Raw genomic sequence first — 20,203 nt, forward strand, 5'->3', positions numbered from 1 at the left:
TTCAATTTGCACAATTTGAAGGGTAATGGAAACGCACCTATTGAGAAGGTGATTAGCTACACCTGATTGAGTTTACATGTCATTTTAGGAGGGGCGTTATCGTTTTTTTCCAAATCAGTAATTCTGTTTGTTTATTTATTTATTTATTTTCTGACATGTTGATGTTATAGCTTTCACTTGGATGTTATAAGTTGCACTGAGTAAATATAGCTGGAAAAAAACAAAAGCTGTGTATGTCTTCATTTCAGGCTGCAAAAAAATCTAAATGTAATTATTTTAAAGGCGGATGATTCTTTTCTATACACACTGTACAGTATCTAATAAGTGAAGAGACAACATGGGATTTGTGCCTCTAAGGCTTTTAAAAAATGTCATGGGACAGCAAAGCATACCCTATTTGTGGAATGTGCCAGATGCTTGTGCAAATTGATGATTTGTTTTGTGCTAATTGTGTGGGTATGATGCTTACGAAAATTGTCATGCAATGATTGTACATGTTTTGGAGGTGTTATGTGCTGTAAGCTAGCAAATTATACATTTTCAACACTCATGTATAGTCATGGTCCTGCCTAATTTTCTGCTGTTCTACCTACACTGGATAGTAAAAACAGCATAAACTTTTCAAACTCAATAGGAGCAAATTGGCACAATGAGAAGGCACACACACAAACACACACGTTATGTTTCTACATCCACTTGAGAGGATGTTGAGGGCAGTGATTTCTCAAGAAACTGTCAAAACGTATAAACACCATAAGGGTAAAAACACTTTGGCAGTTATAAGGAGGACTTTGTATCATTTAAAATTAATCTCTTTAGAAAATTCTCAGCAGAAATACTGGATGGCTAATATTATTAGTGCTAATATTGGCAGTAGTTGAAGAAAAAAGACCTTATTTGACTTTGAAAAAACGTGGTCCAAATGAAGAGTTCTGCAGGAAGTTGTTATAACCTTAACCTGTCATACTGAGTTGAAGAGGCAGTTTGAAACCTTTTGTGATTTCTCACCGGTAACTGGACACCATGGCACTGTGGTGGAGATCTTCCTAACATGACATGTTTGACTGCTACACGAGAAAACCGAGGAATGTTGAATGAGAGTTATAGGATGAGGAGTCAACCACGTTTTACATATCTTCAGGCAGGAGGCATACATTTCTGTAAGGTAAAAATAAAGACAATGAAAACATGTGAGATAATGTTCAGCATATTAAATATTAACATATATTTAATATTTTTTTGTGGTTATTTTGTAGATAAAATACCATTAGAGTAGGTAAATATGATTAATTTTTTATTTCAATTTTATTTTATTATTATTATTATTATTTTAAATAAAGATTGATTAATTTGCCAGATCCTTTGTAGGAACAATTTCAAGAAAGTTAGAAAATTAGTTTAATTTCTGTGAATTAGGTTTGTCTGATTTTTTGAGGTGGTTCCAAACACTGATTTACTTGCCTAATGACTTTTAAAAATGCTTAAAATCCCTGCAAATTTACATGCATTAAACGTTTTGGCAAACAAATATAAATGGGTAAATATTGCTATAGAGTTTCTTTAGTTAATTTAGTGAAGGACCATCGGAAAAATATTCCTTATTTATTTATTTTTATTTTAATAAATTTTTTTTACAGGATATTTAATTTAATTTGGTCAAACTGATTATTATTAATGAAAATCATTTTAAGACATTTTAGAGTAAAAACGTCTCTAGGTTAAGCATGTAACCCTAGTTCCCCGAGGGAACGAGACGCTGCGTTGAATGCTTTGGGAACACCTTCAGCGAGACCATGCTCTGAAACATGTGTGTAATCAGTCCAATGAATGGGCGCGACGTCACGGACGGGGTGACGTAGTGACCAGGGGTCTCATTTATAAAACTCCCCGTAGATGTCATCCTAAACGTGTACGTATGCACAAAAAGCTAGATTTTGCATATGCACAAAACTTTTCAGATTTATAAAACCATGCATACGCTAGAACCTGTGCAAAAATCCCTTTATAAACCCCAGTCAGGGGATGATTGTGCGTACGTGCATCTCCACCCCCGACTCCTTCCCGAAATCCCCATATATGGAGCTTACAATGCCTAGTTTTACTATGCATAACCTCATCTGCATATCATTTCCATGCATATTCCCATCCACGTGACACCATATTTAACACCGTTAAAGGTACAAGACATTAAGGAAATATGAGATATGCACTATAAATGCCATTTGTGCCATACACAATTTTTATTGCTAAAAATCATCCAGTATCCTTGTTATGTTTTAGCATAAATATATCAAAATCCATAAAAACAAAACTGTTTAAAATAGTTCTCAGATAAATATTTTTGAATACAGTTGATCTCATTCTTTTCCACTGGCCAAATAGTATTTAAATAGTTTTAAACAATTCAAATCAAATTTAATTTATGCAGTTTTGCTGATAAGATGAACATCCTTTAGCTATTTTTAGCCTATATTTATTGCAGTGTAAATAGAATTGTCTGACTCACTGACAAAATTACCATTTTCTTCAAGCTGAATCCTTCAAATACAGTGGTATTTTTGTGGAAATACCTTCAAACGGCATCAACACTTCTGTGCAGCTGTGGTTTTACAGTAAGCTATTATCATTGGACCTATTCAAGCCAGACAATGGACTGCTCGACCACTCAATCCAGCAGTGTCTGCCATAATATCGAAGTAAGTGCACATCATTGATCATTGTTCTCACTAAAATATTTTCTCATAACATGAGATCTGCAGTTTAGTTTAAAGATGAATTATTGTGCACCTATAGGACCCCTTGCTGTCATTAAAACAGCATGCCACAGGAAAAGTGATCAAGCACATCCACTAAATATGTTTAAATTCATATAATTTTTTGTTTAACTTCTGTGTATTATGTTATTTATGTAATTTCAGTGCTTATCTCCATTAATGAGAGTGGAATATTTAATGTAAATGTGTATATCGAAATGAAAACAGATTTTAAATTTGTTGTTTACTTCATTACTGTTCTCACTCCAGGAAAAAGAGTGGGTGCGCATAGTCTAGAATGTCCGTACGGTGCGTACATATTTACCGCAAGTTTATTTTTTATAAATCCCGATATGTGCGTGGAAAATTGCGTACACAATTTATATGCCCATATTGTGCATACGCAACGTTTATAAATGAGACCCCAGGAAGCTATAAAAAGCATGTGCGGTGGAAACAGTGGCAGCTTTTGGTAGAATGAAGGAAGTGCTCACAGGGATGCCGGAAGCATGGCAGGAAACACAGTGTTTCGTTCCCTCTGGGAACTAGGGTTACATACGTAACCTAGAGACGTTCCCCTTCAGGAACTCGAGCTGCGTTGAATGCTTTTGGAATGAGAATGCCCACACCGCCAGACTTTCAAGTCCCTGCGTAGTTTGTATGACTCAGCACAACTACGGCAGAAGGACAGAGGAACTAGGAGTGGTATGAATGTCGAGGTCGTAGAACCTGACGAAGGTGAGCGCTGTAGACCAACCCGCCGCGTTGCAAATATCCTGGATAGCCACACCCGACAGGAAGGCCTTGGAGGCCGCCACACTTGGGGTGCAGTGAGCCTTGACCCCCAAGGGCGAGGGGATACCGTATGACATAGAAATGGCATCAACGATCCACCCACTGAGGGTCTGCTTAGAGGCAGGCAGACCCTTCTTGGAAGGACCATAGCAAATAAAATGTTGGTCAGACTTCCTCCGCATGGCAGCTCTGTGGACATATGCATCCAGTGCTCACACTGGACACATACAGTTAAGCTTCTGCTGGTCAGGGTCCTGAAAGGGAGGAGGACAGAAAGTCTGTAGTACGATGGGGCATAGCACTGAGGAGGGCACTTTAGGGACGTACCCCGGCATGGGGTAAAGAAAAGCTTTGGCCAAGCCAGGGCGCAACGTCTAGGAAGTTCTGGATTGGAGGATGGTCTCAACAACCTCGGTTGAGAGACCGGAAGCTACGAGTTGTGCCCCCTCAGGGGCCACACCCCCCAGCTTCCACAGTTCCGGGCGGGGGTGAAAGATCGTACCCTCCGCCTGTGAGAGGAGATCCCTCCTGACAGGAATCTTCCATGGAGAGCTGTTGTGAAGGCAAATCAGGTCTGAGAACCATACTCGGCCCGGCCAGAACGGGGCTACTAGCAAAAGACAGACCCTGTCCTGGCACACTCTCTCCAGAACTCCCGGGAGCAGAGCAATCGGGGGGAAGGCATACAGACCAAGCCTCGGTCAAGGTCGAGGGGACAGTGCGATGTCTACTGAGTCGCAAACAGATCCACCTGAGCCTGGCCAAACATTCTCCAAATCTGACACACCACATTCCCCGGGCCTCGGCCCCTGCCTTGACAGGTTGTCTGCTCCCTGATTTAGATGCCCAGGGATGTGAACTGCTCTCTGTGAAAGTAGTTTCCCTTGGGCCCACACAAGGATCTGGTGCGCCAGCTTGTTCAAGGGGCGCGAATGCAGACCTCCCTGGTGGTTGATGTACGAGACCACCGCTGTGTTGTCGGTGCACACAACACATGGCAGTCTCTCAGGTCTGGGAGAAAGTCTTTGAGTGCTCGAAACACGGCCAACATTTCCAGGCAATTTAAGTGCCACGTGAGATGGTACTACGTCACCCTGTCCTTGACGTTGCGCCCATTCATTGGACTGATTACACACAAGTTTCAGAGTATGGTCTCGCTGAAGGTGTTCCCAAAGTGTTCGACGCAGCTCGAGTTCCTGAAGTGGAACATAAATATTGATATATAATGTATATCAAAAAATCATCAAAGGCTGTGAAATACTGAAACATTTTTTTTTTCAAAAGCCTTTTTGCAAGTGCAGGTAATTTGCAGTTATGCAAATGTAAAAACAAAAAAACTGATACAACCACCACAACAACGACACCACAGAACCTAACCATGTAAATGAAGACTACAAAGTAATCAGGACATTTAGGTCCAGAATTTAAAAAAATAAAAATAAAGGACAGACTAGATGGAGAACTTGAAAGGGCTGCTGTCAACCACAGTCACATGACCACCAAAACACATTTGCTAGCATTCATTTTTACCAGAATGTGTAGGATGGAGCTCCACCATCCGTTAGGCCTCCAGGGCTAAGATGGCAGGTTAGGGCTGTCTGTTTCAGGATTCAAAGTAAGCAGTTTGTTTATACAGAAGAAAATTATTTATTACGAGGAAAAAAGGAAGAATTTCTTACTTTGTTGCTTCTTCTGTGCCTCCTTCTCCATCTGCTTTGCCCTCTTCTTCCATCTTCTGCTCATCTGAGATCAGCTCCTGGTTTTTATGTCTGCGAATACATTTCACCACCACCATGGACAGAATGAGCAAAGCTAGAATTCCCCCCACAGATGCCCCGATGGCGACAGCAATAGTTGAATCCCTTGGTGGCGGTACTGGGCAGAGAAAGACAAAAAATTAGCAATGTTAACAACAAAATACACCAGAGTAGCATATTGCTTCTGCAAAAAAAGTGTATTCTTAAAAAAAATATTTATATTTATATATTTATTAAGATATTTCTGAGCCCAGACTGAGGTGTTACGGCATCTACCACTATTGGCTAACTGGCCTAATTTTGGGGACGTTTATATGACAACAACAACGCTAAAAATGCAAAGTTATTTTCATTGTGATGAAGCTTTGAAGCATAAATAAAAACAAATAAAATAAAAAAAACATCTAATAGTAAAGCACTGTACCAGAGCTTGATTTGTTTTGCCATAACCACGTAATCTGTGACATCCAAAGCATTGTTTTTCCCACACAATCACGTGACAACTTCATATTCTGATTCAAATAACGTGAACCCCTTGCACAGGTTTCAAGTGCAATTCACTTCTTTGATAAGAATAAATCATAATACGGATAAATATATACATGTGTAGTTTTGTGCATGTTCAGTTTGTATTAATCCCCGCTTCACAAGCACGTCAACTGACCATTCCACAATAATCTTCATTTATTATGATCATATATGCCTACATGAGCCATGCTTATTTTTTCATAAATTTATTCACACTTAATTATTCACACTTTTTGAAAGTACAATAACATTTTAATGTTTTTATTTATATGGTTTTTATTTAGCTTTCGTAGCACAAATTGATAAATTTTTATGAAACAGTCCAAAAATGTCTGTGACCTCTGGGACACAAAGAGTCAATAGTTTTTCCTTCACGTTTTTGAAAAGTTTTGCATACAGACAACAATGCTGTCAGAACAATCCCTTTTCAAATGTATCCACGAAAATGACAAAACATAAAAAACACTGTATTATGCATGATGGGCTAGTAGTTGGCGATGTCACTTTGTAAAAATAAAATCTCGGTACATGCACGCATATGGTTTCCTTAAATACATACTCACGCACACCCGTGACGGAACATGTAATACGCATGTGAATGATGTCACAGTTTTCACAAAATCACCTTTTTTGTAGTTTACGACAATAACAGTATCATTTTCAAACACTTGCACTTTGAAACCCTTTTTCAAAAGTTTGCATTTCCAAGCCCCCAAAACACTGTTGTCGTGTAAATGAACGGCCAAAACACACAAAAATGTAGTTCCCCTTCAGGAACTCGAGCTGCGTCGGAAAACGCTATGGGAACACCTTCAGCGTGACCGTGCTCTGAATCACGTGTGTAATCAGTCCAATGGATGGGCGAAACGTCACGGACGGGTGACGTAGCGACCAGGAAGCTATAAAAGCACATGCGGTGAAACCGGCGTCAGCTTTGAACGGCCAAAACACACAAAAATGTAGTTCCCCTTCAGGAACTCGAGCTGCGTCGGAAAACGCTATGGGAACACCTTCAGCGTGACCGTGCTCTGAATCACGTGTGTAATCAGTCCAATGGATGGGCGAAACGTCACGGACGGGTGACGTAGCGACCAGGAAGCTATAAAAGCACATGCGGTGTTTTTTTCTCTCTCCTTACACTTCCCACTCCTTTTCAACATCTGGCAGAAGTTCACAGGCAAAAAAAGCTCTTCTGTGAGTTTCTGTTTTGACCACTGTGACTCTACAGCTTTTTGGGTGTTTTGCCAAACAAGCAGACCTAAAATGCAATCTGAAAGTTAATTCATTCAGACTCCAGGCAACATTCCCCTTCGTCACTGATGCATTCCAGAGATTTTGACGCCTGTCGGCATGTATCCAACAGGAAATATTTTGATTAAAAAACCCAAAAAATAGGAAATCTGCTCTCCTCGCACTAATCCAATATGAGAAGAACGTAATCAGGAGTGAATATCTAAATGAAAATATGGACAGCAAATCTGTTATCTTGTGCGGAAAAATGCTTTTTTTGATGCCACTGTTTGGATGGAGACATATGTCTTGCCTTGAATATTTAGGGGCCACGCCCCGAAGGGGTTTAGCCCCTATTGTATCCATTAGTTTTCTTCACTCAATATTCTTCTTCTTCTATATGGGTTGTCTATGGCAGCCCTATGAACCGTAAGAAGGAAAATTATCAAATTTGGCACACGTGTAGTCGTGGTCCTGATTAGTGATCTGACCAACTGAAATTTAGTTCATCTGATTCCACTCATCGTTCTGATTACATTCAATAGCTTACATTAAAACTCAGTAGTGGCCATTTTGAAAAGTACAGTATTCATTTTTTTCGCTACTCCTCCTTTAAAATGTCTCCAATTCTTCTGAAAATCGGCATGGATGATCTTTGGTCTGAGCCGCACAGAAACGACTGAACAGAATTTTGATATTCATCTTTGTTCAAAAGTTATGAAGTTGTGAACTCAAAATTGATTCAGAGGCTGTATCCCGGCCAAACTTTTGATTAATCGAAATGAAACTTGGTACACTTCATCAGCACCATGACCTGAGGGTTCATTCCAATCAATGTTACCAATTTGGCAACAGTTCCACCTATGGATCATGAGATATGAAAATTTGCTTTATGAAAACTTTCATTTTGAAATTTGACAAATTTATATTTCTTTTGAACAATTTGACATATCGGCACAAAAATTGGTAAGAATCATCAACAGCATGACCCGGAGGTACCTGAGAAGTTTGAACACAGCGCCACCTAGTGTTCCAGAGATATAATGATTTTTGCAAAAACGCTTATAACTTTTGAAAACATTGTCCAAATTTTGTTCTTTTTGTTAACTGGGTTATGCCAATTCTGACAATCTCTTAGTGATGTGACGTTCGAGGCTTGTATAAAAAAAAAGAAACATCTCACAATGAAGCACTGTTCCTGGAGCTTGATTCGTTTTGCCAAAACCACGTTATCTGCGACATCTGAAGCGTCGTTTACGCACACAACCACGCGACTGCTACGTATTCGGATTCAAATAACGTGAACCCCTTGCACAGGTTTCAAGTGCAATTCACTTCTTTGATAAGAATAAATCATAATACGGATAAATATATACATGTGTAGTTTTGTGCATGTTCAGTTTGTATTAATCCCCGCTTCACAAGCACGTCAACTGACCATTCCACAATAATCTTCATTTATTATGATCATATATGCCTACATGAGCCATGCTTATTTTTTCATAAATTTATTCACACTTAATTATTCACACTTTTTGAAAGTACAATAACATTTTAATGTTTTTATTTATATGGTTTTTATTTAGCTTTCGTAGCACAAATTGATAAATTTTTATGAAACAGTCCAAAAATGTCTGTGACCTCTGGGACACAAAGAGTCAATAGTTTTTCCTTCACGTTTTTGAAAAGTTTTGCATACAGACAACAATGCTGTCAGAACAATCCCTTTTCAAATGTATCCACGAAAATGACAAAACATAAAAAACACTGTATTATGCATGATGGGCTAGTAGTTGGCGATGTCACTTTGTAAAAATAAAATCTCGGTACATGCACGCATATGGTTTCCTTAAATACATACTCACGCACACCCGTGACGGAACATGTAATACGCATGTGAATGATGTCACAGTTTTCACAAAATCACCTTTTTTGTAGTTTACGACAATAACAGTATCATTTTCAAACACTTGCACTTTGAAACCCTTTTTCAAAAGTTTGCATTTCCAAGCCCCCAAAACACTGTTGTCGTGTAAATGAACGGCCAAAACACACAAAAATGTAGTTCCCCTTCAGGAACTCGAGCTGCGTCGGAAAACGCTATGGGAACACCTTCAGCGTGACCGTGCTCTGAATCACGTGTGTAATCAGTCCAATGGATGGGCGAAACGTCACGGACGGGGGACGTAGCGACCAGGAAGCTATAAAAGCACATGCGGTGAAACCGGCGTCAGCTTTCTGTCATTCAGCAAGCACTCTGTGTGTGTGTCAGTCTAATCTCTGTTGTGAGTCTTATTTGGTGTTGTTTGTCCGCTATAGGTTACAGTATGTCTAAAGCTGAGGCAAAGACAAAACATTTGGGTGAGAGCAGACAGCGTTATAGGTCTGTGTGTTGTCTGCTTGGGAGCGAGGCACGCAGAGTCGGCTCTCAAGGGCGCAGCCATCTGCCGCTGCGTATGCTTCGCTCCCGGAAGGCTCTCTTCGAGGAGGGAGCCTTCACCAGCATTCCTTGCGGTGCTGGCCCCGCTTCCGTTGAGGCGGAGTGGCGGCTGCACTCGTGGGGTTAGCAGATGGATCTGGTGGAGGGAATGGAGACAGGCGAGTCCCTATCTCCTTCCTCATCCGCCAGATCCAGCGCCCGCTCTCTGGGAAGCACGTTCTACAGTTACTTCCTCCCGGGGAGAGGGCTCGACGCTCCGCCTGTCTTCCTCCGAGGAGGTTGACGTGAAGGGCGTCGATGAGGATTTGCCCTCTCATTTGCCCCAGTTTGAGGAGTTTTTGGAGGTGGTTACTCATGCTGTGGCCAAGCTGAAAATCAATTGGCCCACCGGAAAACAGGCTGAACTGCAGAAAAGCAAGCTGGATGAACGCTTTCTACGGTCTAGGCTTCCACCTCCACACCGGAGCCTGCCGTTTTTCCCCGACCTCCCCACCGAGGTGTCGAGGTCATGGACCAAACCATTGTCAGCCCACCTCTTTGTCCCCGCTTCTGACTACTATGCTAATGTGGCGGGGTTGAATGAGCGCGGTCTGACATGAAGGAGAAGGACAGGGTCTTTCTCATGGATGCCCCGCTTGTGCCTTCTGGCCTGTTCAGCGACGCCGTCAATTCCGTTGTCGACAGGTACCAGGAGGCTCGTAAGCAAGCAATTCCTTCCTCGCTGCTCTCTAGCTCCGGGGACTGTCGGACGGGAGCAGCCCCCTCCGTGTACCAGCTCCTCATACCGAGAGGCTCAAAAGCAGAGCGTTGCCTCCCATACTCCCCCGAGTCGGGACCAAGGTCACTCTGGGTCAAAGCCTTCAAAGCCTAAGCCAGATCTGCGGACCGTACTTAGGGCTTAGAAGTCTTAAGTTTCCAGCGTGGAAACTACTGCCAAATGTGTCTCAGTGGGTCCTGCACACTGTAGAGGGAGGCTACCGAATCCAGTTCGGTTCTCCTCCGCCTTGTTTCAATGGGGTCATTCCCACGCTGATGGGCCCCGAGCACGCTCTGGTAATGGAACAAGAAGTAGACACTCTCTTGAGGAAGGAGGCCATCGTGTTCTACAGCCGGTACTTCATCGTTCCGAAGAAGGATGGAGGATTGCGTCCCATTTTAGATCTGCGTCAGTTGTACCGCTCAGTCATGCGACTGAAGTTCAGGATGCTTACAGTCAAACAAGTTGTGTCTCAGATCAGGTCCGAGGACTAGTTTGTCACGATCGATCTAAAAGATGCATACTTCCACATCTCCATCCTTCCTCATCCCAGGAAGTTCTTGAGATTTGCTTTCAGGGGCAAAGCGTACCAATACTGGGTTCTTCATTTCGGCCTTACACTCTCACCAATTATATTAACGATTGGTTGATATTAGCTCAATCGGAGCAGGTGGCGGTTCAGCATCGAGATGTCGTTCTCGCCCACATAAGAGAGATGGGGTTGAGGCTAAACGCCAAGAAAAGTGTGCTTTCTCCATTACAAAGAATCACTTATCTAGGCATGGTGTGGGATTCGACCACGATGCAGGCACGTCTGTCCCCTGCTCGGATCGAGTCAATCCTCACTGCAGTCGTGAGTGTGAAAGAAGGCCGGTCACACACTGTCAAGCAGTTTCAAAAACTGCTGGGTCTGATGGCAGTTGGGTCCAATGTGTTACCTTTTGGCCTGCTGTACATGAGACCCCTACAGTGGTGGCTCAAGACCAAAGGGTTCTCCCCGAGGGGAAACCGACTACACATGTTCAAGGTCATGCGGCACTGCCTACGTGCCTTAGACATGTGGAGGAAACCTTGGTTCTTGTCTGAGGGCCCGGTGCTAGGAGCTCCTTGTCGCCGTGTAATGCTAGCCGAGGCCCGGGAAATGGAGGGTTTACCCAGATGCGGTGAAGCAGATATGGAGAGTTATTGGCCAGGCTCAGGTGGACTTTTTTTCAACTCGAAATGCATTGCACTGTCCCCTCTGTTTTCTCTCTGACTCATCCAGCTCCACTTAATTGTATGTGCCCAGTGTGAGCATTGGACACATACATCCACAGAGCTGCCCAGTGGAGAAGGGCGGACCAATTACTCGTGTGCTATGGTCCCCCTAAGAGAGGTCTTCCTGCTACAAAACAGACCCTCAGCCGGTGGATAGTGGATGCCATTTCCATTGCCTACGAGTCCTCTGACCTCCCCTCGCCTCTGGGGGTCAAGGCTCACTCTACCAGAAGTGTGGCGGCCTCCAAGGCCTTGTTAGCAGGTGTTTCTATGCAGGACATCTGCAAACGTTTTTAGTTGAAAATGGTGTTGCGTAAACTACCTCTTAGTACACAAGGGGTGCTAGAACATATATTAGTGTTAAGTCTTCTTAATTTTCTCTTTCAGGTTGACTACTGTCATAGTGTAGCAACTGTTTAAATCTTTCTGAGCAAATTAAGGTTATTTCATTGTGATGAACTATGAATACAAACCTATGTGTTTTCGTCAAAATAATAGAGTGACGTATTTTTGTAGGCCAAAACCTGGGAATGAGTCTGATTTGTATCCACAATTGTACATACAAATGTAGTATATATATATATATATATATATATATATATATATACAAATGTGTATTTGTATCCACAATTGTACATACAAATTATATATATATATATATATATATATATATATATATATATACAAATGTGTATTTTTATTCACATATCTTTATTTCTTATTATCTGCATATTGTTGTTGTGTCTGTGTATTAGACGCTTATGTTACCAGAACAAATTCCTTGTATGAGCAAACATACTGAAAGCTCTTTCTGATTCTGATTCAGAAATGTTGTGTTCATTTATGAAAATTTAATCTGTTTCATGATGAAAAAAAAACATGTAAGAATCATAAATGTTTGTTGTTCACATAGCCAATGGAAATTTGGATTTTTGTTGAGGGAACCAGGGTGATGCTAACTTCGGATTGGCCTACAAATATACGTCATCAATGCAGCACTCTATTCTAATTCCGGACTTAACAACACCTGCAATAAGGAAACCCCATTCATCATGGCCTCTAATGAAATAACCCTGCTTGGAGGTCAGACAACTTTTGTTGTACAGCTTCTTGGCCCATGCTGAAGCCTTACATTCAGTCAGGACGACAAATCGGATGGTGCCGTGACCCTGAATGCGGTCTGGAGGGTTCCGCACATAGCAGTTGTAGATGCCCTCGTCCGTCAGCTGCACATCTAAGATAGTGATGGACAGGTCGTTCTTATCCAGGTTTCCAGAAAATAGGACTCGATCTCCAAATCGGCTTGACTTCAAGGGTGTTATCTTGTTCTTATAGGTCATGAACTTGGAAAAGAAGACATTTTGGATGAAGGTAGATTGAGAAAGATAAACAAACAAGGAAATCATGTAACTTTAAGGAATTGGCATTACAATGGTATTAGCATGTTTAGTCTTTGTTTTCTCTCACCATCTCCTCTGTGCTGTTGCTTGTCTCCTGATAGGTCCAGTTCATGGCAAACTTGCTGGCGTCCAGCTTGTAGCATGATGTGAACGCACAGGAGATTCTGACATCTGTCCCATTGAGAGCATAGATCTCTGGTGGCACCAGCACATCCATGGAGTTCACTGGACAGGCTATGAGAGATGCAAATATACACATCTAATTCCTGCTATCTGATGGGTGAGATACTTCTGTAAAGTGCATGCGTGTTTTATATAGTGTGCATGAAAATGCATTTTCAAGTAAGTTAAAATGTAATTCCCAAAAGATACCCTGATGAACGAAACAGCATATGCTGGTTAGGTATGTTTTGAAGCATGGCTACTGGTTTGAGCTGGTTCTTAGCTGGCCATGAGCTGGTTTAAGATAGTCATGTGCTGGCTATTAGATTACTCATTTTAGGTAATATAATCTGACTACTTTTTGATTACTACTTTTAGAATCCTTTTGACCTAACTTGTTTATCACATAGATTTAATTTCAATTCCAGTTTATTTGTATATTTGTATATACTATAAATAAAATACGATAAATATTATTTACACTAAGTGCAAACAGCGATAGATTGTATTTAAATTGTAAAAATAGTATTATTTTATTATTATTTTTAGCAGTATTTTATTTGAAATAAGGGTAAATAGTAGATGCTATAGTGGCATATATTTGCACCTCAGTATTGTATAAAACATTATGTAATAATAATGTATTATTAAGTGTAAATTATCATTTTTATTAAAATTATTAAATGGATGAATATTGTTCCTTTGGCTCAGTGGTAGACCATTGCATTAGCAGCACAAAAGGTTGTGGGTTCAATTCCCAGGTGACACACATACTGGTAAAAAAATAAATAAATGTATAGCCTGAATGCACTGTAAGTCGCTTTGGATAAAATCATCTGATAAATGTAATGTAAATGGATGACTTATTAGGACAACAAAGCTCTCCCTACACCTAACCCTACCCGATAAAACACTTTATTATTAAAGGGGTCATATGATGTTGCTAAAAATAACATTATTTTGTGTATTTGGTGTAATGAAATGTGTTTATACATTTAAGTTTCAAATAACACATTCTATTCCACATAATGTCCATTATTGTTTCTCCTCTATGCCCTGCCTTTCTGAAACGTGTCGACTTTTAAAAAGCTCATCGGTCTGAAAAGTGAGGTGTGCTGTGATTGGCCAGCTATCAAGTGCATTGTGATTGGCCGAATACCTCAAGTGTGTGACGGAAATGTTATTCCCCTTACCATACTGTGATTATACCCTGTCAGGCCGGAGCGATGATTCAAAAACATGAAAACCCATTATAAACGAGGCATTTGTTTCTGAGTTAGCGGCGGGCGGCAGGCTAGAGTGAAGAACGGCCGGCGGGCTAGAGACCGGCCGATTCGACAAAGGAGCGGCCGGCGGGCTTGCGGCAACCACATGTGACGACCCCGGGCTGGACTCCGCTTCATCCACGATGAAAGCCGATCCGGCCATCCACAGCGTGAAGTTGATGTATTTCCTCAGCGACCAGCACGGATAAGCTCTAGGCATGATGAAGCGGATATCGTCCTCTTTTGGAAGGCCAAACAAAAACAAACAAAAAAGTAGTTTCGCTTTCACAACGAAACACATAGTGTCTCCACAACATGGCGGCGGCGGCGGCAACAGCGAGAATAAAAGTTATGCCTTCTTTCTTTGCGTGAACGTTTGGGGGGTGTTATGCAAATCTTCTCACATTGTGACGTAGACATGTGGGGGCGTGTTAGAACGAGCCGTTTTAGGTAGGCGTGGTTGACTCTTAACTTTTATAAAGAATATCTCTTTGGATTTGAGACTTTAGTCTTTGCAACTTTACAGATCTTCTTTATGCACCAAGAGCTTGTAACACTCCAAAGCGAGAGGAAAAAATTAAATCTCATCATATGACCCCTTTAAATACACGTGAGGCACTTCCATTTTTAGGATATTTCCTTCATTTTTATTGAAAATAAATGCATTTCCGATCTGATATGTGATGGGAAAAGGGAGAAGAATGCGAGAAGAATGAGTGTGGCAAAAGGCAGATTCAAACTTGATCGCATCAAAAGTTAGTGCAGTGGTTCTCAAACGTTTTTGGTTGCACCCCCCTTTAAACCTATAAACAAATCTGGTGGACTACCAAATGATTTCACTAAACATTATGAGAAATGTATGCTTTAAAAAAAACAAAAAAAAACACCTGCATCACTTGAAACATTGAAAAATAGCATAGAGAGAATAACTGTTATTGTTATTATTATTCTCTCTGTTATTTATTTTTGTGGGTTTCATGCTGTCCGCTAAGGCGTAGGACACACACTGGCTTTCCTCCACACCAACGACATTAAACACCATGTCTACACCGGATGCGAGCGGCACAATACAGTAGAACCCATTATAATCAGTGACGCACTGGATGCAACGCAACACGAAAAAACCCCGACATTAAACTGATGTCTTGTTCTATTTATGACGTACTGACACAAAGTTAAAATGATCTGCAACGGTTGCACGACAGCTGTAGCGTCCGGTATAGACACAGTGAGTGAAGCCGAGAGCAAGATATGCCTCGTCATATTTTCTGCATTTAGCTTTTAAATGACCAGCACCTGCCTGGGTCTGTGCAACTTCATCTATGGCTTTTCTCTTCCCTTTCACAAACCGATCCATCTCCCATTCTAAGTTACGTCCTTTGGCTGTTTACTGTTTTATTTCTTTTCTTTTTCTGCTGATGACCCGTGCCCCCCCGGCAGGCGCGCCCCACACTTTGAGAACCACTGAGTTAGTGTGTGTGTGATATGTGATATATACATGAGTGGCATTCTAAGTGTGCGATATACAGTCTAACAGCATTGGGAAGTTTTACTGTTCAGCTTACTCCTCACTCATATCTAAATTATGATATAATCTCTTTAATTTCAAAAGTGAACAGTATAAGGTTGTTAAAATTGATGTAACCAAAACAAATCTGCTTAGATGGATCCGTACACCACATAGAGTGTATTTCTGCCTAATGACTGAAATATTGTGGGCTAATCTTTGAGTGAGGCAATCCAGTCATCTGTATTTCAGTCAGAAGCAGATCTTTTTCTCATAGTCTACCATATGTCACATTCAGCTTACAGACAACTGTACTACTGCAGTTGCATTTTATCTATTGATTCACTATTTAAAGGGATAGTTCACCTCAAAATGAATATTCTGTCATAATTTACCCACCCTCACGTCTTGAAATCTGTATGACTCTTTTTTTCCTCTTCTGTGGAGCACAAAATTAGTTATTTATAGCAGAATGTCCAGGTTTTCCCATACAATGACAGTGAATGGAAACACGACTCTCAGTATTTCCTACATGCTCACAGCAGCATGTCTGTGGATGTATTGGCAGTGGCAAGTCTCCATACTTGCTCTGCAGCAGCAGCATAACAGATCTGTTCCACCAAAACCAAACACATTAACATTGCAATATATATATTACCATGCAAAATTATCTGAGAGTTGTCGTGACATTATTATTTTTTTGTATACACTACCATTCAAAAGTTTGTGTGAGATATGTGTCTTTAAATGTCTTTGAAATAAGTCTCTTATGCTCAGCAAGTCTGAATTATTTGATCAAAAATACAGTAAAAACTGTGATATTGTGACATTATTATTACGATCTATCTATCTATCTATCTATCTATTTGCAATGGTTCTGAAGAAGAAGAGGTTTCAATAATGAAACTGAGTTCAATAGCTTTTGGGGCTTATGTAATAATTTAGTATTTTCCAGGAAGCCAACTGAAATGTATTATTAACTTCAATCTCTTGGAGAATAGGATGCCACACAAATATTGCTAACGCCCATAGTATTTATCTGTATACCTGAATATGGTATTGATATGCAAATAATTTTGCCAAAGGAAGTCACTATATAAGACCAGTACTCTAGAGGACAAAACTTGTATTAAAATTCATACATGCAATATATTATATCCATACATACAATATAACACTTAACCCACATTTATACCATTGCAAAAAAAAATGCTATTTAATAAATAATTATATTTAGAACATGTCTAATAGTTGAGGCGCTTATATTTTGATATATGGCCATATCATCTAACCTCATTAGATAATTTAAGATTAGAATTAGGATGACTTTTGAGATAGACAGTTCAGTGAAACTAAGTTTTACTATAATTGCAGGCCATGTTCCTCTACCATCACCGAAACAATGTGTGTCACGCCCTCTTGTGACTTTTTCTAAAAACTGCATTGCTTTCACTTGAACTTGAATTCAACTTCCCCATTCAGCGTTGCGAAACTCTTCTGGTGTGCACAACTCCTTTTCGTTTACGTCAAGCCTTTTTGCATATATATATATATATATATATATATATATATATATATATATATATATATATATATACATTATATTGACTCCATAATGTTCGCTAATAAAATTTTAATGTATTAAAATTTGTGGACAATACCACATGGATTATTCTCAAGAAAGTAAGTAATCTGTCTTCTGCTGAAATGCATAATCCTCATGCAACCTTTACCAGAAACTTTCTTATGAGGCCACAGCTGTAGCAGTAAACCTATTCGCAAAATAACCAGAACATGCACATTGGTTATGAATGGTTTTAACTGGACTTGTTTGCTTGTTTGTTCAGACATTCCTTGATGTTTCTCGATATTTTCGTTTTATTTTATTACTTTACTGAGTTTACAAAGTGAGATGTAACCATGCAACTTCTGTTCAACACTGATTCAAACCATCAAGCCCCTTTTCTTCACCCCAAAGTATTTCCTTATTTAACTGTCATATTATTATTATTATTAGTATCCCTCTCTCAATTCTTGAGTTTTATCTTATTGTAATTTCCTCTTTTATCTGCATATTTACTGAACAGCCAATGGGAGGCAGCATGAAGTTCATTACCTTACATTTTAGTCACAATATTTTGCCAAATATGGACTCCGTTTCATCAATATGACACGGACCTGATTGTATAATGCAAAACAGATCATTTAACCCGCATTCATTAAATCATTAAACCAGTGTTTAGTTGCTTGACTGAAACACTCAGAAGTGCTGTTTCCTATTCAATGAATGGGAAAATAAGAATAAACATAATATAGACATAATATGTCCTGTTTACGTTCCATACTCAAGCTGAATGCGCTCACATATGGCATCACAACCAAAGCGGGGATAATGATGATGGCGATGTGAAAAAAACAACAGTGTTGCTTAGTGTTTTACAGATGATATGTAACAATAATAACTATAACGCTATGATGTAATGACACACGCCTGAATTTATTAGCATCCTTTCTTCTAACGCATACACCTGGCTAGACTGCAAACTTCTGTTTGGCTGGTAACTTACATTGAAATTATTTAGAACGTCGAATGGTGTTTTTTTTTTCCGTATCAGAAGCTTTTTTTTTTACTTACCCAGAAATATCATCAATGCAACACAGGGTAATTTCAAAGCGGACGCCCACTGCGCTTTCCCAAAATGCAACATATGCATTTTGGTCGATGCCAATAAACGTAGCGAAAAACAAGAACAGAAAAGCGTTTGAGATCTATTTCTTCGTTTCAATTATATAAAAAAAAACCCAGGGAAAATGTTTTTATTTTGTGCTATGATATGGCTGACAGTGTCTGTAGCAGGAAATCTGGTTGATATCGTGGTTGTGGTTTGTCATTTGGAGTACTTGAGGGTTCATTTGAACCATGTTATAAAACTCTATAATAGCAGAACATAAAATATGATATGACTCATTTCACAAGATTAAAAAGAAAAAGAAAAAAAAAATCGGAATGCACCTCTATATTATGTGTCTCTCCTCAATTGAGAAAAGTCAGAAATCAGTCTAAGAAAATCCAAGTGGCCGTTGACGCAAAACCAAATAATGAGGCGCTAGCTTGCAGTAGGGCTACGTCTCCTCATCTCCTCACTAATGAAGATCAAATGTGTGCACTAGAATTGAGCAGGATGTGGAAATACACATATGGGATGAGAATGGTGCCGAAAAAATACGATGATGATGAAGCTTATTAAAGCTATACTTTCTACAAAGGCATCTACCATAAAGCAGTGTATTTATCTGATTAATGAAACAAGAGTACGTACATTGAGGGTATGCATTGATGCCAATAATGGTTTTAGACACTAGTTTTATTATGGTTTATAAAACTCTTTGTCTGTGGTTCCTCAAATCTCAAAGGGCAGAGCATCACTTCTCCACTATTAGGACTTCAGGAAAAAATGTGTTTGCCTCGGAAACAGAGACAGTGGGTCTGTTAGAAGAAGTGGCAATTTCATGCTGATGAGAAGTCATTGAGAAGATAAAGAGGAGAAGCTCACAATGAAGTGCAGTAACTGACCACCGTTGACACCTCGCAGATGATGGAAGAGGTGCATGTGGACAAAAAGAAAGCTACATAATCAAAATGACATTAAACTGCATGCATATTTAGACAGATGAAAACAGATTTATTATGAGGGATAATGTATACTCAGTCGGTGAGTACTGAAGAAACAAAAAATTCAAACAGGCCTGTTGGGGACTATATTATATGTATCTGACAATACAGATGACTTTTACTCTCATTCATTTAAATAATCAGTTATTTTGTGTCTCATCTTTTAAGCGACATGATCTGATTGATAAATCTTGGTGGCAGCGGACATATATGGGATCCTCATCCTTTGGCTGCCAGTCAGAGGGAAGACGTCTGCTGCGTCCAGCTGTGACAGGAGCATCTGCTGCAAATGGGAAACCATGCTGCTTCCAGCCATTGAAAATACATACAGACACACAAACAAAAGCCATTTTACATTTTGTGAACACATTTTATTTTCCTGTGATAAATGGTTAATAATCAGTTTACACATGAAGTGATGTATGCATATGCACATACATATCATTTCACTTACAATAATGAAGATTATCAGGTCATTAAGAATATAATTAATATGTGCATGATTAACCTCCGCATGACATTTGATTAAGTATATTATTATCATTGTTTTGTAATATTAAATAAATCAACAGAAAATTTAATATGCACTTAGTATTTTAATATATATATATATATATATATATATATATATATATATATATATATATATATATATAATAAAAATAATATCTTATAAAAA

The 20,203-nt window shown here is 39.7% G+C and overlaps 1 protein-coding gene across 1 annotated transcript; it reads right to left on the reverse strand.

Moving 5' to 3' along the window:
* Nucleotides 1–255: 255 nt before the first annotated feature.
* Nucleotides 256–18,683, reverse strand: LOC107561494 (sodium channel subunit beta-2-like). The gene is made up of 6 exons (XM_016245949.1): nucleotides 18,487–18,683; nucleotides 12,985–13,151; nucleotides 12,650–12,860; nucleotides 5,228–5,423; nucleotides 5,079–5,146; nucleotides 256–1,158 (listed from the first exon to the last, which is right to left on the reverse strand). Exons 1-5 carry the CDS (start codon nucleotides 18,563–18,565, stop codon nucleotides 5,137–5,139), a joined length of 663 nt encoding a protein of 220 aa, XP_016101435.1. The 5' UTR covers nucleotides 18,566–18,683; the 3' UTR covers nucleotides 256–1,158; nucleotides 5,079–5,136.
* Between the last annotated feature and the right edge of the window lie 1,520 nt (nucleotides 18,684–20,203).

Source organism: Sinocyclocheilus grahami, unplaced genomic scaffold (assembly GCF_001515645.1).
Source record: "Sinocyclocheilus grahami isolate Dianchi unplaced genomic scaffold, SAMN03320097.WGS_v1.1 scaffold775.1, whole genome shotgun sequence".
NCBI lineage: Eukaryota > Metazoa > Chordata > Actinopteri > Cypriniformes > Cyprinidae > Sinocyclocheilus > Sinocyclocheilus grahami.